At 41.9% G+C, this 19511-nt stretch overlaps 1 protein-coding gene across 1 annotated transcript in view; it reads right to left on the bottom strand.

Moving 5' to 3' along the window:
- grin2ab (glutamate receptor, ionotropic, N-methyl D-aspartate 2A, b) overlaps positions 1-9981 on the bottom strand; it is a gene marked incomplete at both ends in the record, with an annotated part of 91265 nt that extends 81284 nt beyond the window's left edge. The window contains 2 exons of the mRNA XM_079219709.1: positions 8956-9162; positions 9964-9981. Of these exons, the coding sequence (XP_079075835.1) occupies positions 8956-9162; positions 9964-9981 (225 nt within the window). The remainder of the gene's footprint in view (positions 1-8955; positions 9163-9963) is intronic.
- Between the last annotated feature and the right edge of the window lie 9530 nt (positions 9982-19511).

Genomic DNA, 19511 nt, shown 5'->3' with positions numbered 1-19511 from the left:
GAAAAGTATAAATGTTGTCAAGTTGAGTCTGAAAGCAATCAGAATCAAATGACCCTCTGGTTTAAAGTGTAAGTGGTATTCACATGATCCAAACTGAAATGTGTTTCTGTTCATCAATATGAAACAGATATTTAGGTTGACGTTTTTTTAAACACAAATGGTTCCAAGGACATAAGAGTATTGGTATGTGCTTAATCTGTGTTGCGATTAAAAATAAATTAAAGGCCCACAATCAGAATAATAATTCTCGCATCAGAATTCTGTATCTAACACATTGTGAAGCCGATGTGAAAACATATTAGGGTATTTAGCACTGAGAAGTGGGGGCGAGCGTCCCTTGTGCTCACAACGCTCATTAATTAAGACGTAAACAGCGAAACATGTTTAAAAACCCATCGCTGATGAAGCCTGAGAGAGACCTGAGAACACTTGATTTCTGCCTCATCGCTCTTTTCTGGAAGCTTTTCCCATGATGGCCCTGCCATGTTTAAATAAAGGGACATTTCATGTAAAGTAAAAACCTACATGTGTCTTTCAATGCAAAACCACAGGTGAAGCCGTCGATCGTGGTAAAGGGATACGTTTGATAGCAACTTTGATGGTACATCTCTCGGCACTAGTGTCTGGTTATCATGTGTTTTTTGATGTGCTGCTTATTGCTGTTAAAAAGTGCACTTGGCAGGAGGAGACAGAGGCTTCAAATGTAACCACACCACCAGATGCCCCGTCTGGCTGAGACAGCACCTGTCGCCACTGTGGAATGGAGCATTATACCTGGAGTAATATATTTTTGGATGATTTGCGAATGCTTTGGGAATAGTTTTGGCCTCCGCATCTTGCTGCCTGGCAGAGCTCTGAACAAGATCATGTCGAAAAAAGGGATGTAAACTGACTAGACGCTGACACTGAATCATGGACCGAACAAGGTCCTATTGACGTGGAAATCTGGTCAACATTTTTGTGAAGATTACCATATCATTTGATTTGATGATACATTTATGGCATGCTATACCTCAGCTGCTTGGCTGTCAATTAGTTTTTAATATACCACATAATCACAAGCACATGACTGATTGCACAGTGTCATTTTGTTGTTTTCACGTTTGTCATACTTCACAATAATGGAATATCATGCTGTACTTTGCGGACATTTATTGGGATGCAGATATTGTGTTTTACATCAGTAAACAAACTAAACATATTGCCGGTTTCTGTTTTCTTTGTTAACATTTTTATCAAATCAGTTTGTTTCTTCAAGGTAAGCAGCATATCCTCGAAAAATTGGTGCACTGGGGTATGAGTATAAACATATACTTAAGCACCACTGTGCCACTTAAATCAAGGACTGTGCTCAAGTGGAAACCTCCAGTTCTGAAAAGTGAAGCCAAAGCTGAATTGCTTTGAAGAAGCTTTCTTTCTAATGGCCAGCAGGGGGCGACTCCTCTAGTCGCAAAAATAAGTTTGATTGTATAGAAGTCTATGGGAAAATGACTCTACTTCTCATTTGGTTTATTACCTCAGTAAACATGAGTTTATGGTCTCAATCGCTAGTTTCAAGTCTTCTTCAATACAGCATGATGTTCATTTTGTAAATTATGGTCCTATTTAGAGTTAAATAGACGTAAAGCAGGGTATGATTTAGAGAGTGGCTACCTTGTGACTAACCACGGCGTCTGGGAGTTGACGATGTTTTCGTTTTTAAAACTTTTTTTTTCAGTACATGACATTTTGGTTGCCTGAATAGGTCTTGTTCAGTTGTATTTAGCTCCACCCTCTTTTGTCATGTCAGGATGCAAAAAAAGCAAGTTGGCGAATCAAGGCTTCAAAACGGCATTCTACAAACCACTGGGTGAACTCACAGTGACTACATCCACTTCTTGTACACACTCTGTACACACTAAATGCAGGTTTCTTAAACCTGCATTTAGTCGTCTTTATTGTTTTGTTTGTTTGTTATGAAGACGTACAATAACATTTTAAATGGGGAAAAATTTAATCAATATGCAATTACTATTTTACAGATCTACTGGTTAATCTAATTAAAGTAGCTATATTTTTGGGATAGCACTTTTCAAGTCACACACAGTACACTGTGCTTCACAAACGGATAAATAACACAAACACACAAACAAAAAATCAACGGCAGAATCAATAAAAGCAGAGTCAGTGCTCCAAGAAGTCTCCTAGGTGCTGTGTTTGTACAAATTGGAGACGAGAGAGGGACCTTTGACTCAAAAACACTGATTACAACAGTCTAAGTGAGAAGACATAACAGCATGGATGTCTTTTACCAAATTGATAATGGATCAAACAGCTTAGTCTCAAACAACTCTTCCCAAAATGGGGAACCTATATTGTCTCATATTCTCATGAACCTGCCCACGTTTATCTGCCGACAGTGCGCCCTTGGATATTTATCTATGTAGGTGGGGAACATATTTGCATTTACCGTCTCAAAATACATTTGCATTAACCGGTGGCATCCCGCTCCTATCAGTGGCATGACAGTGATCGCGAGTGACAGCCCGACAACAGGCTATGACACTGACTTAAAGGAGACTCAGATGTACAGCAGCAAACCATAGCTTGCTAGCCACAGCGTCTACTCGCATGAACACGTGTATCATCGTTAGACTCGGCTGAGCAGGCCAGCAAAGAAAGGGTCCACATTATGTTGTGTAGCTAGCTTATTAGCCATTCACATGTAACAGCTTAATTAAATGGTTTACAGAGGGATCAGCAAAGCCCCATGCACACCTGGTGCTGACATTCGTATCTGGATATCTTGCATCGAACGCATACAGAGTGCTATCGGATTGGCCAGAGCACATCTGGAGAAATGTTTGTTGACAAGTCTGCCCGCTCCACCTACCTAATTTGCATTAATTTCTCTATTTGCATGATCAGAGAATTGAACGTGACACTAAAAGACGCACACACTGGCCTTAAAAGCATTTCCCCATACGCATGCATTAGGAAACGAGCAGCAGCAGAATGGTGAATACATTTTTTCGAGCGTTACAAACATCCTATAATGACTGTTTGTAAAAGTCGAGAAGAGCCATATCATAGAATCATTTGATGCCATTCATGTGCGCGGGGAGCCAACAGGAAGTCAGCCGGCTCAGCCAGAGGAAGTCTCTAATGGTGCATGCAGCAGCCAGAACAAAGCTCTGCTTTCTTTAAAAAACTGAAAAGTCAAAATCACTTTTGTTTGACTGCAGCAACTAGCGGGTTTTATGGTGTCAAATTAAAATCAATGTTTCATAACAAACTGTATCTGAAAACACACACAGAGCAGGGGTTCCATTTTAACTAAAGCTACTTTACTGAACTGTCTATTAGTCAATGTTGAGCAATATGTTGACAAACAACACAATTGGTTTGGGCCTGAAATTCTTGAATCCATTTACAAACGTTTTACTCACTGTGTATTAACACTCTTTAAAAAAACTTTTTTATTTATTTATTTGGAATCCAACTCTTTGTGTATTTGAGGAGCTTCTGTTTTCCCGAGAAAAATAATATGAGGAAAATAATAAATCCATTTAGCTTGTTCTGAGGCAGAATGATGAAATTCCTTATGGACTTAACATCATTGGCAGAGTTAGCACTGAGCACACATCGCCAGACTTTCTTTTTCGAAATGTAGCTGCTGGCTTATCACGAGCGTTACAATAACTATTCTTTTTACAGCCTCTTGTAGAAACAGAATGACGGTGCCACGTCGTACTTTATTGTGAAGCTGTACCATTGTTTGAAGAAAGTCCTACCCTACATGCGTTATCTCTGGCATAATAACGTCTGATTCACTGTGAAAATGTATTAATTATCTCCTTAACACATTGAGCTCACTGGGCCTTAACATATGTAAAATATCAAATTGAGTGGAAATCATCTTTGCTGGAATCAGCGAGACCACTCACAATGATCCGTGTTGGAGACAGATAAAGTGGTGAAATAGTACTGATACATTTATGCGACTGATCTGTTCCTCGTAACCGTGAAAAACTGAATCAAATTGGATTTAAAATGCTAAAGAACGTCTTAACTAGGACAATTTGATATCAGTTTGAGCCAAAATCTGGTAACCATGAAAGCATAAAATTGGAATATGGGTTTTGGGTGTTAAGTTGGCCAAAATGACAAGGCCAGACTGGCCGCATCGAGGCGACTCCTAAGCCTCTTTTGAAGCTTGGAAAATCCCTCAGACAGACAACGTGTAAAATCCATCATTTAAGGTATTAACTAAGCCTCCTAGGAAGATGGGAATGTATTCTCACTTTCAAAGCCACATGTTGTGTTCAATACTAATCAAGCTAATTCAAAAGCACACTATATAAATAAACCCAGTGGGGGGTCACAATCCAAAATGAAACATCCACCATCTTGAAAGCCTTAAGCTTCCCACTGAAAGATGAATACTGACATCAAAGGAGAGCACATCTGTGTGCATCTTCTTTAACAATGACCACTGACAATCGATAATGATGTTATTATTTGCATTTTAAAAAGGAACATAGACTTTTAAAGCATCACTAATCAAAATGTTGACATTAGTAAAGGATCAAATCCCCCACCGTAGATGTAATATTCAAAATGTTGCTGGCAGTGATCAAAGCAGAGAGAATTATCACCCAACTCTGCAGTTCCTCGCAGCTCTATGGAGTGTTTCAGCATCTGTCATAGTTTGGGTTTTTTAGAAAACAGATTTACTATTTCGGTTGAGTCTCAGCATTCTCATTAACCTCATTTCCAGCTACACAAGGCAGCTGTTATATTTGAAAAGGCTTCGTTAAACCCAATGTGTGCTACCTGCACAGCACCAGGAGGCAGTTGGAGACGAGATGTTAAACAGAGCAGAGCATTTAGCTGATAAACAGTCAAATGTTTCACAAAAGAATTGGTGGAGACCAAAACTGAGCTAAATGAGAGTCAATATTGGACTCTCCAACATTTATTAGGTAGCAACTGTGTTATGCTGCCGTAAAATGGCAAACACATTTATATTTTTTTAAATGCAGCTATAAGAATACGTTATTTTCCTCGATCACTAACCTTAACCTAGAAGTGAGGAGAACTTCAGGTGTGTATTACACCATTTAAGTTTGTGCCTGACACCACATTTGGTTCTTGAGCCAGTAGGGAAATGACTAAGCAGTAATGTTACAACCATTTGACCTATTCACAGATGTTTCTGTTGGATCTTTCCCAAATCCCCGTCATAAGTCATTGCGAGGCGAGCTGAGCCAAAGACCTATAGATTTTGTTGAAGGTCTGACTCACTGCCAATACAGCTCAATAAAGGCCACAGATTACTTAACATCCCGTTAACCTTTATCTCCCTATCTATTAAACAAATAATCTCATCAATAATAGCGTTCTGCTCGGCCAAATACGAAATTGAAATGGTAGAATTTTTTTCTTCTTTTTTTTGTATTCTGAACACTTTAAGGCAACATTCACATGTCACTGAATGGCCAATATGATCCAGAAACATAACTTCTATTCTGCAAAAAAAAAGGATTGTTTTAATGCTAACAGCATTAATGCAAACACTCGTATAAAAGATCAAAAGCAATTTTCATCGACCATCCAGCTGGTCCATCCGCCTGCAACGGTGGCATTTGGGATATGAGACGGTTTTGACAGATTGGTTGTTTAAAATAGAAACATGAAATGCTTTTAATTCATACTCCAGACGTATTGGTGGCAGTTTCTTGGTTACAGCTCTACTATGCTTGTCATGCCTCTAAATCCACCCTTAAAAGCACCTCTCAAAGTGGGATCAAGATGATCCTGATTTCCAGCATCAAAACGATCTGCCTTTGAGTCATGAAGAACACAGATACGAGTTCTAAGATTGATCAAAAGTAGGATTTGATTTCCAAAATCCTATAGCCTGCGAAACGACAACTAACCCCCCAAAATGTTAAGATCTAGTCCAATGCGATTACTTAAATCTTGTCAGTAAAGTTGGGCTGGAACTAGATAAGATTTATCTGGAATCTAAAACTGAAGGGAACACTTAAAAAAGCATTACAGATACACGGTGTGGAGTAGCTGTAAACATTTAGTCATAAGCCCCTTGAATGTCGACCTGCTTTTTAACCAGCATCTTCTGTCTTTTTTATTATAGTATTGAACAGGTGATAAAAGAACAACTACTAATCAATCATTACATTGAAACTAAAGAGTTGTCTCTACTCAAATGATGTAAAATACTGCATACTTGTGTTTTGGGACATGAAATGGTAATTTCTACAGAAATAGAGCATCATCGCAAAACAACAACTGCCCTACTTAATTAAAAAAATATCGGTTCAAAAACCTGTATTAGTCAAACCCTACTTAATACCACTATGGCTCACTAACTCATTAAATGAGACCACCAACTGTGTTTTGATTAAATGATTACACAGATCACGTTCTTAAGAGGCTTTTGGGTTATTAACTTGAGTCTGAAACTTCACTATCACACATCAATATACAGAAGATCAGCGGGGGTCAAATGACTCATCATCATCACATGTCACTCCGTGCATTTCACTGTCATTTGCGAGGAACATCGAAATGGAATACGGCAAATGTAACCAAATTTTGGTGGTGGAAGGTTTTCGGGACAAGATAATCTGGCACCACACGGCACAGGCAGGTTTAATTGACTTTAAAGAAAGCACTCACTCAGCAGATGACGGCTGAAGCTAAAGGCCACGCCGGAGGCTTGATGGCTGCACACGGATTGGCTGTTAATGTTCCGAGGCAGAACCACATCACCAGAAGCCTTATTTTCAAACATGCAGTCTATCAACTTCAGTGGATACTGAAATCCAACCAAAAATACTTTGCAGATAAGGAGATTATTGCTGCAGCTCTTATCTCTGGATGTGTCAATACCCCCTTCAGGACAAACACAGCTACAATGCAGGGCAGGAAGGTGCATATTCCACCCACAGGTTCTTTGGCTTTTTTCTTTTTTTATCATCTTTTTTATAATTATTCTTCATAAGCTCTAGGTTGCAATCTTGTGTGTGTGTGTGTACACCTACCTAAAATCGTCTATGATTATGGAAAAAGGAGGAGGAGAAAAGGGAGAGGATATGAGGATTTGCAGTTGGTTTTATTCTGAGCTATGAAAAACAACATGTCTAGAACCACTAAATAACGTGGAAGACACCAGAGCAAAATGCTCAATTATTATGTGTTACAGTCAAACAAAGTGGTTTTGTGGATAAGCTATTATTTGAGCCTATATGCACAATAATAACTGCAATACTTTTGGACTACTTCAGAACAACTAACAGTTCAACAGAGGTAAAAACTCTATGTAGCTTCCATGAAAAGAACAACTTCTGCATAAATGCTCTCTGAACCTTTCCCCACTTGCAGGCAAAATGTAGATTTTGGACTAATTTTGGGCTCTAGCTCTAAAAATGTCCTGCACTTCAATTAAAAACCCAAACACTGAGAACAGGATGACACAGAGCAGTCTGATTGCTCACCTATTGCAGCCTTTTATCTGCAAGAAGCCCCTCTGAATAGGCTCTTTTTTTTAGAAAGAAAGAAGAAGAAAAATGGTATCTAGCAGCTGTACAAGAACTTAACGTCTGCTAATATCACCAGTTCCACTTGGTGCCATCAAAATACTCTCAAGAGGGCCATCTTGTTAAAGGCAGTACAATAACATGTTGAGAACAGCACATTGAATGTGAGGGATTAGATAGCTTTAACTGCGGAGCAACAGAAGAATACAGTTCCGTTTCTGACTACACTGACAAGCTGCTTCAAGACAAAGAGTCCTGAACTACAGAACCTGTTTTGCCAACAGTGGGGACGGTTCAGTGAACAGCTCAGTGAGATACGTCTCGACATCGTTTCAACACTATGTAATGCTGGAGCCAAGATGGGACTCTAGTATATGGTATGCATCGCATCACTGCGAATTTTTCTCATTTTCATGCTTCTCCTGTTTTGGCTTTGTTTCAGTAGTTGCTTAATAGCAGACTGCGAGAGATGACAATACTACGCCCAACTGAGCAGGAAACGCTCTCTGGAGTGATGACAACAGAGAGAAAGTAAATAGAAAAGTAGGCCCAATACTCTAAAATACCGTGACGGTTTTAACGGCGTTATGACATCACACACACACATAATTTCATCGCAGCTTCGCACAAGATATTTTTTTTAATAATACAGCCACGGAGACAGCAACAGCTCGCAACATTCACTGCTCCTCTACTGCGTTTATGCCCTACAGAGTTGATCTCCTCCTTTTGTGGCATCCCACTATTCAAGAAAATAGGCTACAGCTGAGCACATCCACACACAGCCTCTCTCCCCAGTCCTTCACAACAGCACAATGAGTCTAGCATGGCGTGAATGATAATTTGCCCTCAATGATCATGATACATTTACACACACACACACACACACACACACAGACACACACAATCACACACTATTTAGCATTAAAAAACGAGCGTCGTTCCTTTGCCACCAGCAATGATTAGTCTGATGGAGATTTATGGGAATTAGGGCTTTATATTCTGTCATGTCAGACTCCTATACGCAGATATGTCAGACCCTTATAGTTACCTCCTCCCCCTTGTAACATCTGTGTGTGTGTGTGTGTGTGTGTGTGTGTGTGTGTGTGTGTGTGTGTGTGTGTGTGTGTGTGTGTGTGTGTGCTCCCATGTCCCTGAGAAAGGAAAAGACACTTTGTGTGTCAGACTTGGCACGGGAAGCGGGAGGAGAAACGGAAAGAAAATGTGTTTCTACAACGTGACTGCATTCAAAGCCTGAAAACTGTAATTTGAGAATATGAATTCATTACACGGCCTCTCATCAGGGATAATGTGATGCAACAGCGCCGCTTAGCGGTCGCTCCGCGGCCTGCCGCAGCCGCGTCTCTCTCTCTCTCTCTCTCTCTCTCTCTCTCTCTCCGCGGTCTCTTACCTTCGGTGTCACAAAGCGCCGCTGCTGCAGGTTTGCGGTCGCGGAGCTTTTGCGCCTTCTTCTTCGGAGTCCGTGCGATGAATGTTGACTTTTGCTGCCGTGGTGCGCGGGCCTGTGCGGGCAGCCGCCGTGACCTGTCCGCTTGCTGGCATTTTGGTTCCTTCTCACAGCGTCAGTGAAACCAGAGGAAAAGTGTTCAAACTTGATCTGAAAGACAAGCACACAGAGAACGCTATGGCTTGTTGCGTTGCACCCCTTTCAAAAAGCGCAGACTTGTTGAATTTGGAACAAAAAAAAAAAACGAAGCAAGGCTGGTGGTGTATACGAGTGATTCATTTTATTACCCGATGCCATTACATTCCTCGTGACTCAGACGCGTGTTAACAGTTTGAATTGGATCAAATACCAGCTCAGACCAAGTGCCTGTGCGCGCGCGCGTGCGAGTGTGTGTGTGTGTTTGTGGGCGCATGTGCACGCGCGTGTGTGAGTGCACAAGTGCGTTCATGTGTGCGCATCTTTTGGGGACGCTGAGACACGGGCTTATTGGATGGGAAGCTTGCGTGACGAAAACAAGTTGAATTCAAAGGTAGGTTGGTGTGCGGTGAGAAAGACAAAATACTCTCTCTCTCTTTCTCTGTGTGTGTGCGTGAGTGTCAGAGAGAGAGAGAGAGAGAGAGAGAGAAGGGGTGAGAGAGAGCGTTAAAAACAGCCTGTGGCTCTTTGGCGAATATTCCCCTCACGCGCCTCTCTCCGGCGCCGGGCTCGTGTATGTAGGGCATGCAGCAGGTTGTGTGTCGGGGACTCGGCGAGAGGGGGACACGAGGCAGCCACCCCGCCGCCGCTGCCGCTCCACTTCGGGGAGGAGAGCGCGCGTGCGGCAGATATACGTCAAAGCCCCCACTGAAACGCCGACATTTGCTGCTCAATATCCGCGAGAAGAGAGTTAGTTCTCAGCTAACCCCTCCCTCCCTCCCTCCACCCCCAAACACACTAATTAAGCGAACTCACCCCATTCCCGTGACACATCTCTCCAGGCGGACAGGTGGAGATGACATTGCAGCCTGTTACTCCATTCGGGTGCCCTCGGCTGGAGTGTGTGGGGTGGGGGGGGTTGGGGGGGGGGATCACAAACGACTCTCCTCCGTCAAATTAATCCATCAATTCCTCCTCCATCCAAGTGCTCTCTCCCCTCCAAAAAAAAAAACACCGCCACACGGATAAATCCACCTGTCTGCCCGCGAAGACCTCCCCCTCCAAAAAAAAAAAAAAAAAAAAAAAAGCACCTCATCCACCCCCCCACCCCGGTAGATAGGTAGTATTCCTTCTGGTTTTAAGGTGTCAAGCACCGTCCGTTGGGCCGGGAGAGGGGAGACCAACCGGAGCCGTTGACGTTCGGGGATCAGTCAGACTCTAGAATCCAAATGGACCGTTGGTTTTGGAATCTCCAGCGGCAGCCCCGCGCGTTCCGCAGTGAGGGCTCGTGGACAGGTCCGCGCGCCTCCTCCTCCTCCTCTCCTGTCCTCCTCCTCCTCGCGCCGCTCGCGGATTTCTTGGGAGACTGAAGGGGGGATTCCGTCACAAATAACATCAAAACGTACACACACACACACACACACACACATATATTTATCTATATATATATATGTCTATATATATATCTATGTATATCCACACACACGCGCAATGTCCCTCTGTTTTCTCACCCTGCTTCTCTCCCTCCTCGCGCGCTCTCTCTCTCTCCGCACGAGCACCGCACTCCAAAAAGCAAACAACAACAACCCTGAACAATTCGGAACAAGTTTAAACGGGTCGAGTTATTTTGGTAGCGTTGCACGCCGCACGACAGAGGTGACGCTCCGGCAGCCCACCGAGCGCCCGGGCGGAGTGAAAGGAGGAAATATTCTCCGGCAGCCTCTTTACCCCGCAGCCCGCCCGCCCACGCCTCGCTGGCTGAAGGTACTTACACATCAGCCTAGTTAATTAAACATATGGGCAACGGGCCTGAATGAGAGAATGGTGGTGTGGTGAAGGGGAGAGGGAGGAGGGAAGGGAGGGGGCGACTTGGGTGACTTCATCTTCCCATTATAAAATATCAAAAAGCTATGAGGCGAGTTAAGAGGGCGCGCGCTATAGGGACATCTCGCCATGTCTCGCGCTCCCAAAAAAAGAAGAGCGGAGAAGACTCCAACTTCACTGTTCGTTAAAACTGAGATGTCTCTTCATTGTCTGTCTCTTTCTGGGGTTTCTCTCTCTCTCTCTCTCTCTCTCTGCGCGTCGCTTTCCCTCTCGTCCCGTCTCTCTCTCTCTCTCTCTCTCTCTCTCTTTTCTCCCCCCAAAATGAAGTCGCAAGAAAGGTATATGGCGCACACCAGTCGTCGTTTGTGGCCTCACCTGGTGCCGCCTCTAGCCAAAAGAAAGCGCGTGCGTGCCTTTGTGCAGTGTCTCTTTCTCCACGCGTGCGTGTGTGCGCGTGCGCGCGTGTGTGTGGTGCTGTGACGACTGTCTCGGCGTTCAAACAAGTCACCTCGCATAGCGCCTCCGCTCCTCGGAGCATCCGCCGCCGCGCACAGATAAAACATTTCAATATCCGCTCAAGTGTCCTAAGTCCTAACTCAGTCTCGCGGTCCCCCGGATCTGAAATGCCAGCTTCCTTCACAATTACTGCGCCGAAACGTTTTACTGCTGATGAAGTGTCATGTCCCCCTCATCAGCGCCAGGGTTTGTAAAAGGCTACGGGTTAAGATAAGGGGAAATAGAGCCAACGCTGAATTACACAGCCTCAATTAAACATAATTAGCAGATCAAAACTGCAGCACAGGGGGAGGGGGGGGGGGGTTTGGGGGTTTGGGTCCTCAGGGGAGCGCTGACACCCCCCTCCCCCCTCCTCCTCTCCCCTCATGCCTCCCTCTGAGTGTTCCCATGGAGTCCCAATGCAGACAGATGGTGTAGATACTGCATGGGGGTCATGTAAGCAGGCCGGGGATCTACCAGGACTGGCTGTAATAAGCCGAGTTACACTTTGAGGCTAAACGCAGCCTCAAAGCAGGCCGGAGGGCTTAATATTGAGGAACACTACACTTCCCTCCTCTTCCTCCTCCTCCCCCTCCTCCTCCTCCTCTATCCCTAGAATAAAAATCTCCACCTGTTGAGGTCCTCTATCCTCCTCCGTCGGAGCCCGAGCCTCCGAGGCTCGGAATAAAAGAAACAGACGATTGCGTAACTAGACATAAAAGAGAGGGAGACGGACCACACAAGGAGTGGATGGTGGTCTACTTTTCTTGTGAGGGAAAACATTCCTTGGGTTCCAAATATAAAAAGAGCTGCCTTTCTTTCATACCATCCCATCCACGACCACCTCCTCCTGCTATTCACTAAGTATGGGTGTCCTCCTGGGACCGGTCGGACCCATGCAGGACACCCCCCCTGGGACATGGAGAAAATGTTGCGCAATGCCATTAACAGTCGCTTCCGTGTTTTCGTCTGTTGACCAACAGTTAGCACCAAGTGAGCACGGCTTGTGCTATATTTAAACGTTCAGCTGTTTCCAAGGAAATACAATCATGCATTCTTCCGGGGCCACCATAAAATGAGCTTTTAAAAGCGGTCCGTCCCATTAAATATAATCTCATTCAAGGTTATGCATGCTTGCAGACCTCCCTATAGTAATTTCTGGGACATGACCTTTTTCAGGATTCTGGTGGCACAAGGACTCGAGGATCTCTCTCTCTCTCTCTCTCTCTCCTCTTTCATACGTGTTCTTCCGCTGCTCTGTTTGTAGATAGTTGTGTGTGTTGGAAATGATCTCAACATGTTATTAATCGCTGGGCTCAGTCGTCATGCATCTTTCATGGGCCGACGCATGCAGCAGAAGTCACCCGGGCATGTCGTGATGCGGAGGCGATGCCGGACACGAGTCGCAGACACTCGGGTTCAAATCTGGTTCCCGGCATCCCAGCAGCCCGATGAGGCCAATGCACGTCTTCATCTCTTCATTTCCGCTGTGTGATTACATTTCACAAGGTGTGTGATTGTGAAATGTTTGGAAAACAAATGAGACCCATTATCAATGTGTGGAGCGTCAACAATGTGCTAAGTATTTTGTTATTACTCTGGATAATTACTGAAGACAAAAGCTCACTCCACTAATGTTGTTTGGCTAATAGTTAAAGCCCAGTACTCCAATATTTCGAAAATGAATCAGAGGAAAGAAAAAGAAGTTCCAATTAAAGCAGCTCCAACTATGAAACCAGCAGGCAGACTCACACACACACTGATAAATAAATAAACAAATGAATGAATAAATAGATAAATAGATAGGGAAGAGAAAACTATTACACAAGGCCTCTGACAAAAAATGATGTGGGCAACTTTTGTATCCATGGTAACTGACTTTTTCAGTGTCGCCACTTTTGTTTTTGGCAGCGACACAACCCAGATACATATGTTTTTTTTTTTTGTTGCTTTGTTTTTACGAGTTGTCCTGAACTACACAGGTCCCCATTCATAAACACCTGGCCACGCTCACTGCTGCAGGATGCCAGCCTCTCATCCACCTCCGGCTCACTGCTGATGCAACGAGCACGGACATCTTTTAAAAGCACGCGCTGCTAATTAGCTGCACAGCTAACTGAAACACAGTCCACAAAAGCCTGTAACTGTCGACTTGACTTAAACATCTTTTTTAGTAAGAGGCACATTGTTTCCATGACAACGAGGCCCGACGGCACACTTTTTTTCGGGGTTGTATTTTTACTATCAATTCGTATGTGTGTGTTTTGTAAGAATAACATTGTGGGTTTAATGCTTCTTTTTTTTTACATTTTAAGGCAGTTACACAAAGTCCATAATCCTGAGTACCCGGTCACGCTCACATGGCCGGCTACTTTTCAGCACTTCTGGTGGTCACACAGACCTGCCCAGTTAAAAAAATATCTGACGATAATCAGTCAATTTGATTGACAGGCCAACACAATAGAAATCCACAAGAATGATTCACTGCAATGTTTCTATGCAACCAGAAGTAAGCTGGTTGGTGAAGAAAGTAGGTGGGCTGATGATAAACCCACAAGATAGATTTCTGTCTTTTATACAATGATCTTGACTCTTGTTTTTTTTGTTTTTTTTTTCCTCCGACTGAGGCACTGCCACAGTGAAGACGTTGCATTGTAGCTACAGTACACGGCTTTATATAGACTCAGGAAATGAATCACTCCGTCAATAAATGGCAACAAAATAAACAGAAATGTATTCAAGGCTCTCCAGCTGAAACAGAGCGATGTGATAGCTGGCATTTACCGAGTTATAGATGTTCTTTCTATCAAGTCTGTCTTTTTACTTTGTCTCCCTCCCTCTAGTGCACTCTCCACCTTCTCTCACTCTCGCCCACAGAGAGTGGGTGACCTGGAATGAGCTCTCCCACAGACGGCACTGCTTCCTGCAGCCAGATAGGGGCAGTGTGTAGTGTTTCAATCTCAAGCCATCTTTAGACTGGCTCTCAAGGGTCTTTGTGTCTTCTTTGCCGATATCATATATGTATAGGGGCCCCTTTTAAAAAACATTCGTCTCAAAAATTGATAAGGGATTACTTCCCGTCACAGTGCTGATCACAGTGAAAAGTTCATGAGCGCAGCCGCCAAATCAATTTGCACGGAGTGATGCACTGCTGTGTCTTTTTCACTTGGCCACACCAGCAATTATCCTTAGCTTGAAAAGGTCAGTCAATAATTTAATAATTAACTGCAGGATAGGATTTAGAAAGTTTTGAATCTTCAGTGAGACCTTTGTGAAAATAGTCCGTCCTCATTTTAGCAATTTAACATTCACCATTTTTTTGGTTGAAATAGGTGAACCAAATATGCATAAATGTGAAAATCTCTTAATTTCTTTGCTACAACATTCAGAATCCTTTTTAATAAAGTAAGTGTACATCTGCACAGGCAAGCTAAGAGATATGAATAATTCATATTGTCTAACTTTAGGGTCAAATAAAATATATATTACAAGAACTGGACTTAACTGTATGCATGCAGCATGTCCATCAATACAAAGGGTTCAGCTTGAGGTGGTTATCTTATAATAAATGAGAAATTCCGGGACATAACCTTGTTTGCCTTTTTGAAGCTACAGCCAGGAGTCTGTTTCCTGAGAACAAAGACTGAAAATGTGGAAACAGCTACAAAAGAAGCCTACTAGCACTTCTGAAGCCAAACAAAAGTCTCAGTGTAAAACCGACTTGTTGCGATGTTACGGGGCATTATTTATGTACCTGACTAGTTCTTGCCTGTCTTGGCGTCTTTGTGATGTTGCCAGGCAACCAAACAGTGGAGACTCAAAGTAGTCACCTGGCCAGAAGGATGAAAGGATGACCAGGTGAAGGAAATAGACCCCCTCATAAACCCCCCGTAAAAAACACAAACTGATGTTTTTGCACTAGTTACACAAACAAGTTATGTGTAGTTAAATATTGAGCTTCAAGTCCATATGCTAAAAAAATATAAATAATCTGCTGGCTATATAGCGTCACATTTACTCTACAAAGTGGGGGAAAGTAATTAACAGGGTTCATATACATTTTGACCAATGGATTTCCATGACTTTAAAACTTTAAAGATGTAGTATTTAAACAAACAATGAGAATTCCAAAGCACACAGTATACCTTAAATGACACAAATGAATGAGAGACAATAGTTTGATTAAAATAATAAACATTTATAGATATACATATGTATGTCTGATTATATTTTGAGCGTCTTTCTTTTAAAAGCATATTAATTATTTCAAACTCAGCGTAAATGAACGTCGTGAACACATGAATATAACACATTTCAATGACTTTTCATTTTGATTTGATTTTTTTCAAGGACTTTTCCAGGCCTGGAAATAACCAATTTTTAAATTCCATGACCGTAAGAACCCTGAATTAAGTACATTTACAAAGGTACAGTTTTGAGATACTTTTGCTTGCGTATTTCCATTTAATGCTACTTTATAATTCAACTCAGAGGGAAATATTGTGCTTTGTATTCTACTATAATATAGTTGACAACATTGCAGATACTTTGCAGATTTATATTATTAATACAAAGCTAATAAATTATGTTAAATTATTAAAGATTAAGATACCCAATAGCATATCAATAATTAAAAATAACTCTACTTTTACGTGCTGTAAAAACACATTAATGCATCACACACAAAAATATGCAAAAATGATGTCATCCAGCTGATCTGGAGAAGTACATATTTAGACTGTGTTGGTTAATTTGCAGCTAAAGCACCAGGGCACACTCCGGTGCCCAAATTGATGGCTCGGAAATCCACAGTGTTACAGGAAATCCCAATTGTACATTCAGGGTGTTACATTATTGGGCTGCTCAGAGGTTACAGTGCGTTGGGTACTTTGGGCTCTGTGGCTACGGACTTGGTGCAATAGTGCGTTTCAGTGTTGGAGGCTGTAGCCAAATCAAACTAATTGGCCCAGCCCACAGAACAATTTAAAATAGCTCATCTTGAGGCTGTTACTCTTTATGGCCTTTCTATTAACAGCGTAGCCAGAGGCGGCATTAAATATCTGGCTGGCAATAAACAAAAACCTGACTGAAATTGACGCTTTGCTTATTTGAAGATGAGATCTCACACTGTGACCTCGAAACACAAGATTTACTGAAACGTTTAAAGGTTTGTCAGAACATATTAGCTGCTCAGGGTGTCAAAAACGGGAGCTGGGCTGTTTGTTTTTCAGTGGTGGTGAGACTGTTTGTTGATAGAGCGCACAGGATCAACACCAGAGAGATGCTCGATGGAAATGGGATTGAACATGTGAACCTGAGTATGACACTCCAATGATGCATTTTTAAGCCCCCCTTCAGCTCCTAAAATCCACAAGTGCGCTTGTTTCCATTAACATTAGTACTCAAAAACTGAATAAAAAAACAAAAAAAGTACATGCAATGATTTCAATCAGTGCAGTAGCTTAAACATTTAGTGTCGTTGATTAAACATAGATTAGACTGGAATAGACTTTATCTGGGGATAATGCCTGATTATGGGGTGAATCCAATAATTAGACAATAGCATATTGTCCCAGCGTGGCCATCGGCCAACTGCTGATTGAGCCTTCATCCTGGAGGTGGTGGTGGTGGTAGTGGGGAAGGCTGTGGTTTTAGACGCTGACATCAGCATATTAGGTTAATAAAGAGCGCAATGATCATTTATTGGCTCCTCCGTGGGTAAGAAAAGAACCAGAGGGACTAGCCTCTTGTATAAAGTATTTGAGGTAGCAATTATTGAAAGAATAAAGATTAAGAATGGAGAATTAAGTAGAGAATGAACTTGAGGCCAAGACAGAGCGATGGATTGTACATGCAGTTAACTCTGAAATACTCTCATTGTGCCACAGTGCACAGGTTTACTGTCGACGGATAAATCCGCTAATTTCCTGTTCCCTTATCAGTTAAGAAATATGTTAATAATGAAGCATTGATTTAATAATCAAAACAATAAACTGGTAAATGTACACTAAAATAGATAATGTAATAAAATAATAAATACTGTAACGTAGGTGGGTTTTTTCTGGAGACACTAAATCCATGATAGCTATATGTTTGCCTGTGTAGATAACTATGGGAGTGTGGATGCATGTATATTTCTGCATGCATACATGAATACAGATAAGTCTGTTTGTGGCTCAATATGTAGATGCTGGGTAGATACACATCTGTATATTGTGTTTATTATAATTTTCTCGCCCATGGGTGGTGGGAGGTTGGGAGAAGTGGAGATTGTGATGTGAAGGCTAGGAGAAATGATATACAGTTGTGTTTACACTATGAAGTGAATATACTCATGCTGATACTGGAATAACAGCAAAAAAAATATTATACAAAAAAAGAAATTAATGTATAATGGAAAAAACATAGCAGATTTTTTTCTCTCTACACATGACAGACCATTAATTGAAGTGTGTATTCATCAAGTCAGTGTGGTTATATTTATAAAATAATAAGTCTATAATCGATAATTGGTTTGTCAATTAATTTCTTAGTCAAGGAATTAAATGATAGATTATCTCAAATGCAAATGGACCCTCGTACTGAATGTGTTGGTGTGCATCTGTTTGTGTGTCTTAGTCTGAGTCTCTGTTTGGTCATTTTATAATCTTATCAGTCAGTTTGGTTTTGGGGACATTTTTCTCCTGAATGGGAAACTCCAGCTCTGCAAGGATATTGTCCATCTGCTGCATTTCCTCAAGGAACACTGATGGAGAGAGTTGGGTGGCTGCATCGTGTAGTGTTACACACAGTATCCATATGAGGCATGCAGGCAGCCACCAACCTATAGTACGTCCACATACGTAACAGCAGGAGAAAGAGCAGAGGCAGGAGAAACACCCACTTGTAGATATATGACGTCTGGTTATCAAAAACAAAGGAATGACTCTCTCAAACACACACACACACACACTAGCATTTCATTGACACATATGGCCTGGTCAATGTGATCAGTGAAGGCCACATAAACATGGTTACACAGGGACTATTTGTCTCTAATGGAAAGCAGCGTCTTCGGTACCTGCTGTGTAATCTTCTGTGACACTTTGTACTCCGATGCCCACTGGCCAATATTATCCTCGTTACACCACACTCGGGAGAACAGCACACACAGGCTATTATAGACACATTGTTAGTGCCATTCCCGCTTAGATATATCTTAGACAACACTGACAAAAAAAGTGTGGTGATTTCACCGGTTAAAATTGATAACAGTGGAGAATGAAAACTATTTTTTTGTGTGTGGAGTTGTGAATTATAGTGTAGGGCTGTGTCTGAAATCACTCCCTTGTTTGCCCATTCACTAATCAGAATTTACTCAATAGTGAGCAGTTCATTTAGATTTCAGCCGTTGAGCACTGATCCTTGTTAAATATCCACTGTGATAAATTTGAAGATAATGGATATTGGGAATTTTATACTTGTTTTAATTTCTAACATGTGTGATTTGTGTCATTGTTGTATAGATAATCTTAGTTAATGCCCTTACAGAACAGATTTTAAGGTTTTAAGTGAGCATTCCCCCAAATCGGAAAGAACTGGAACAGTTCATTATGTTATTACTGAAACCGTTTGCACTTAAAACCCAACCCCAATCGGACAAGTTGTTTGGAGTGTAAACATATGTTCATTCATTCAAGCCTTAATTTAAATCAAATGCCCTCATTTACAGTGACGTAGAGTAAAAAACAAGTCAAAAGCAGTTACACAACAAGATCAAATACAAAAATATAAAGGGAAAATCACACAAAACACAAGATAAAAATGACAAAAACAACAACATGGGCTTTGTAACAAAAAAAATACCAAAGTGTATTACTCCTATCTGCAAGAGAAGGCCAACCAACCTTATTATACAGGAGACATTGGTGGATAGCTATTACCAGTATAGAATCTCAGGGCAGAGTGAGTGACTGAGTCTAGAGGTTTAAGAAGGGAAGCAGCAGCATGTCTATAAACTACATCACCAAAATCCAGAACTGATAAGAAAGCTGTTTCAACAATCT

This window comes from Taurulus bubalis, assembly GCF_910589615.1.
Source record: "Taurulus bubalis genome assembly, chromosome: 6".
In the NCBI taxonomy this organism is placed as follows: domain Eukaryota; kingdom Metazoa; phylum Chordata; class Actinopteri; order Perciformes; family Cottidae; genus Taurulus; species Taurulus bubalis.
The sequence above is the reverse complement of the archived record's forward strand: the minus strand, read 5'-3'. Positions and strand labels throughout refer to the sequence as shown.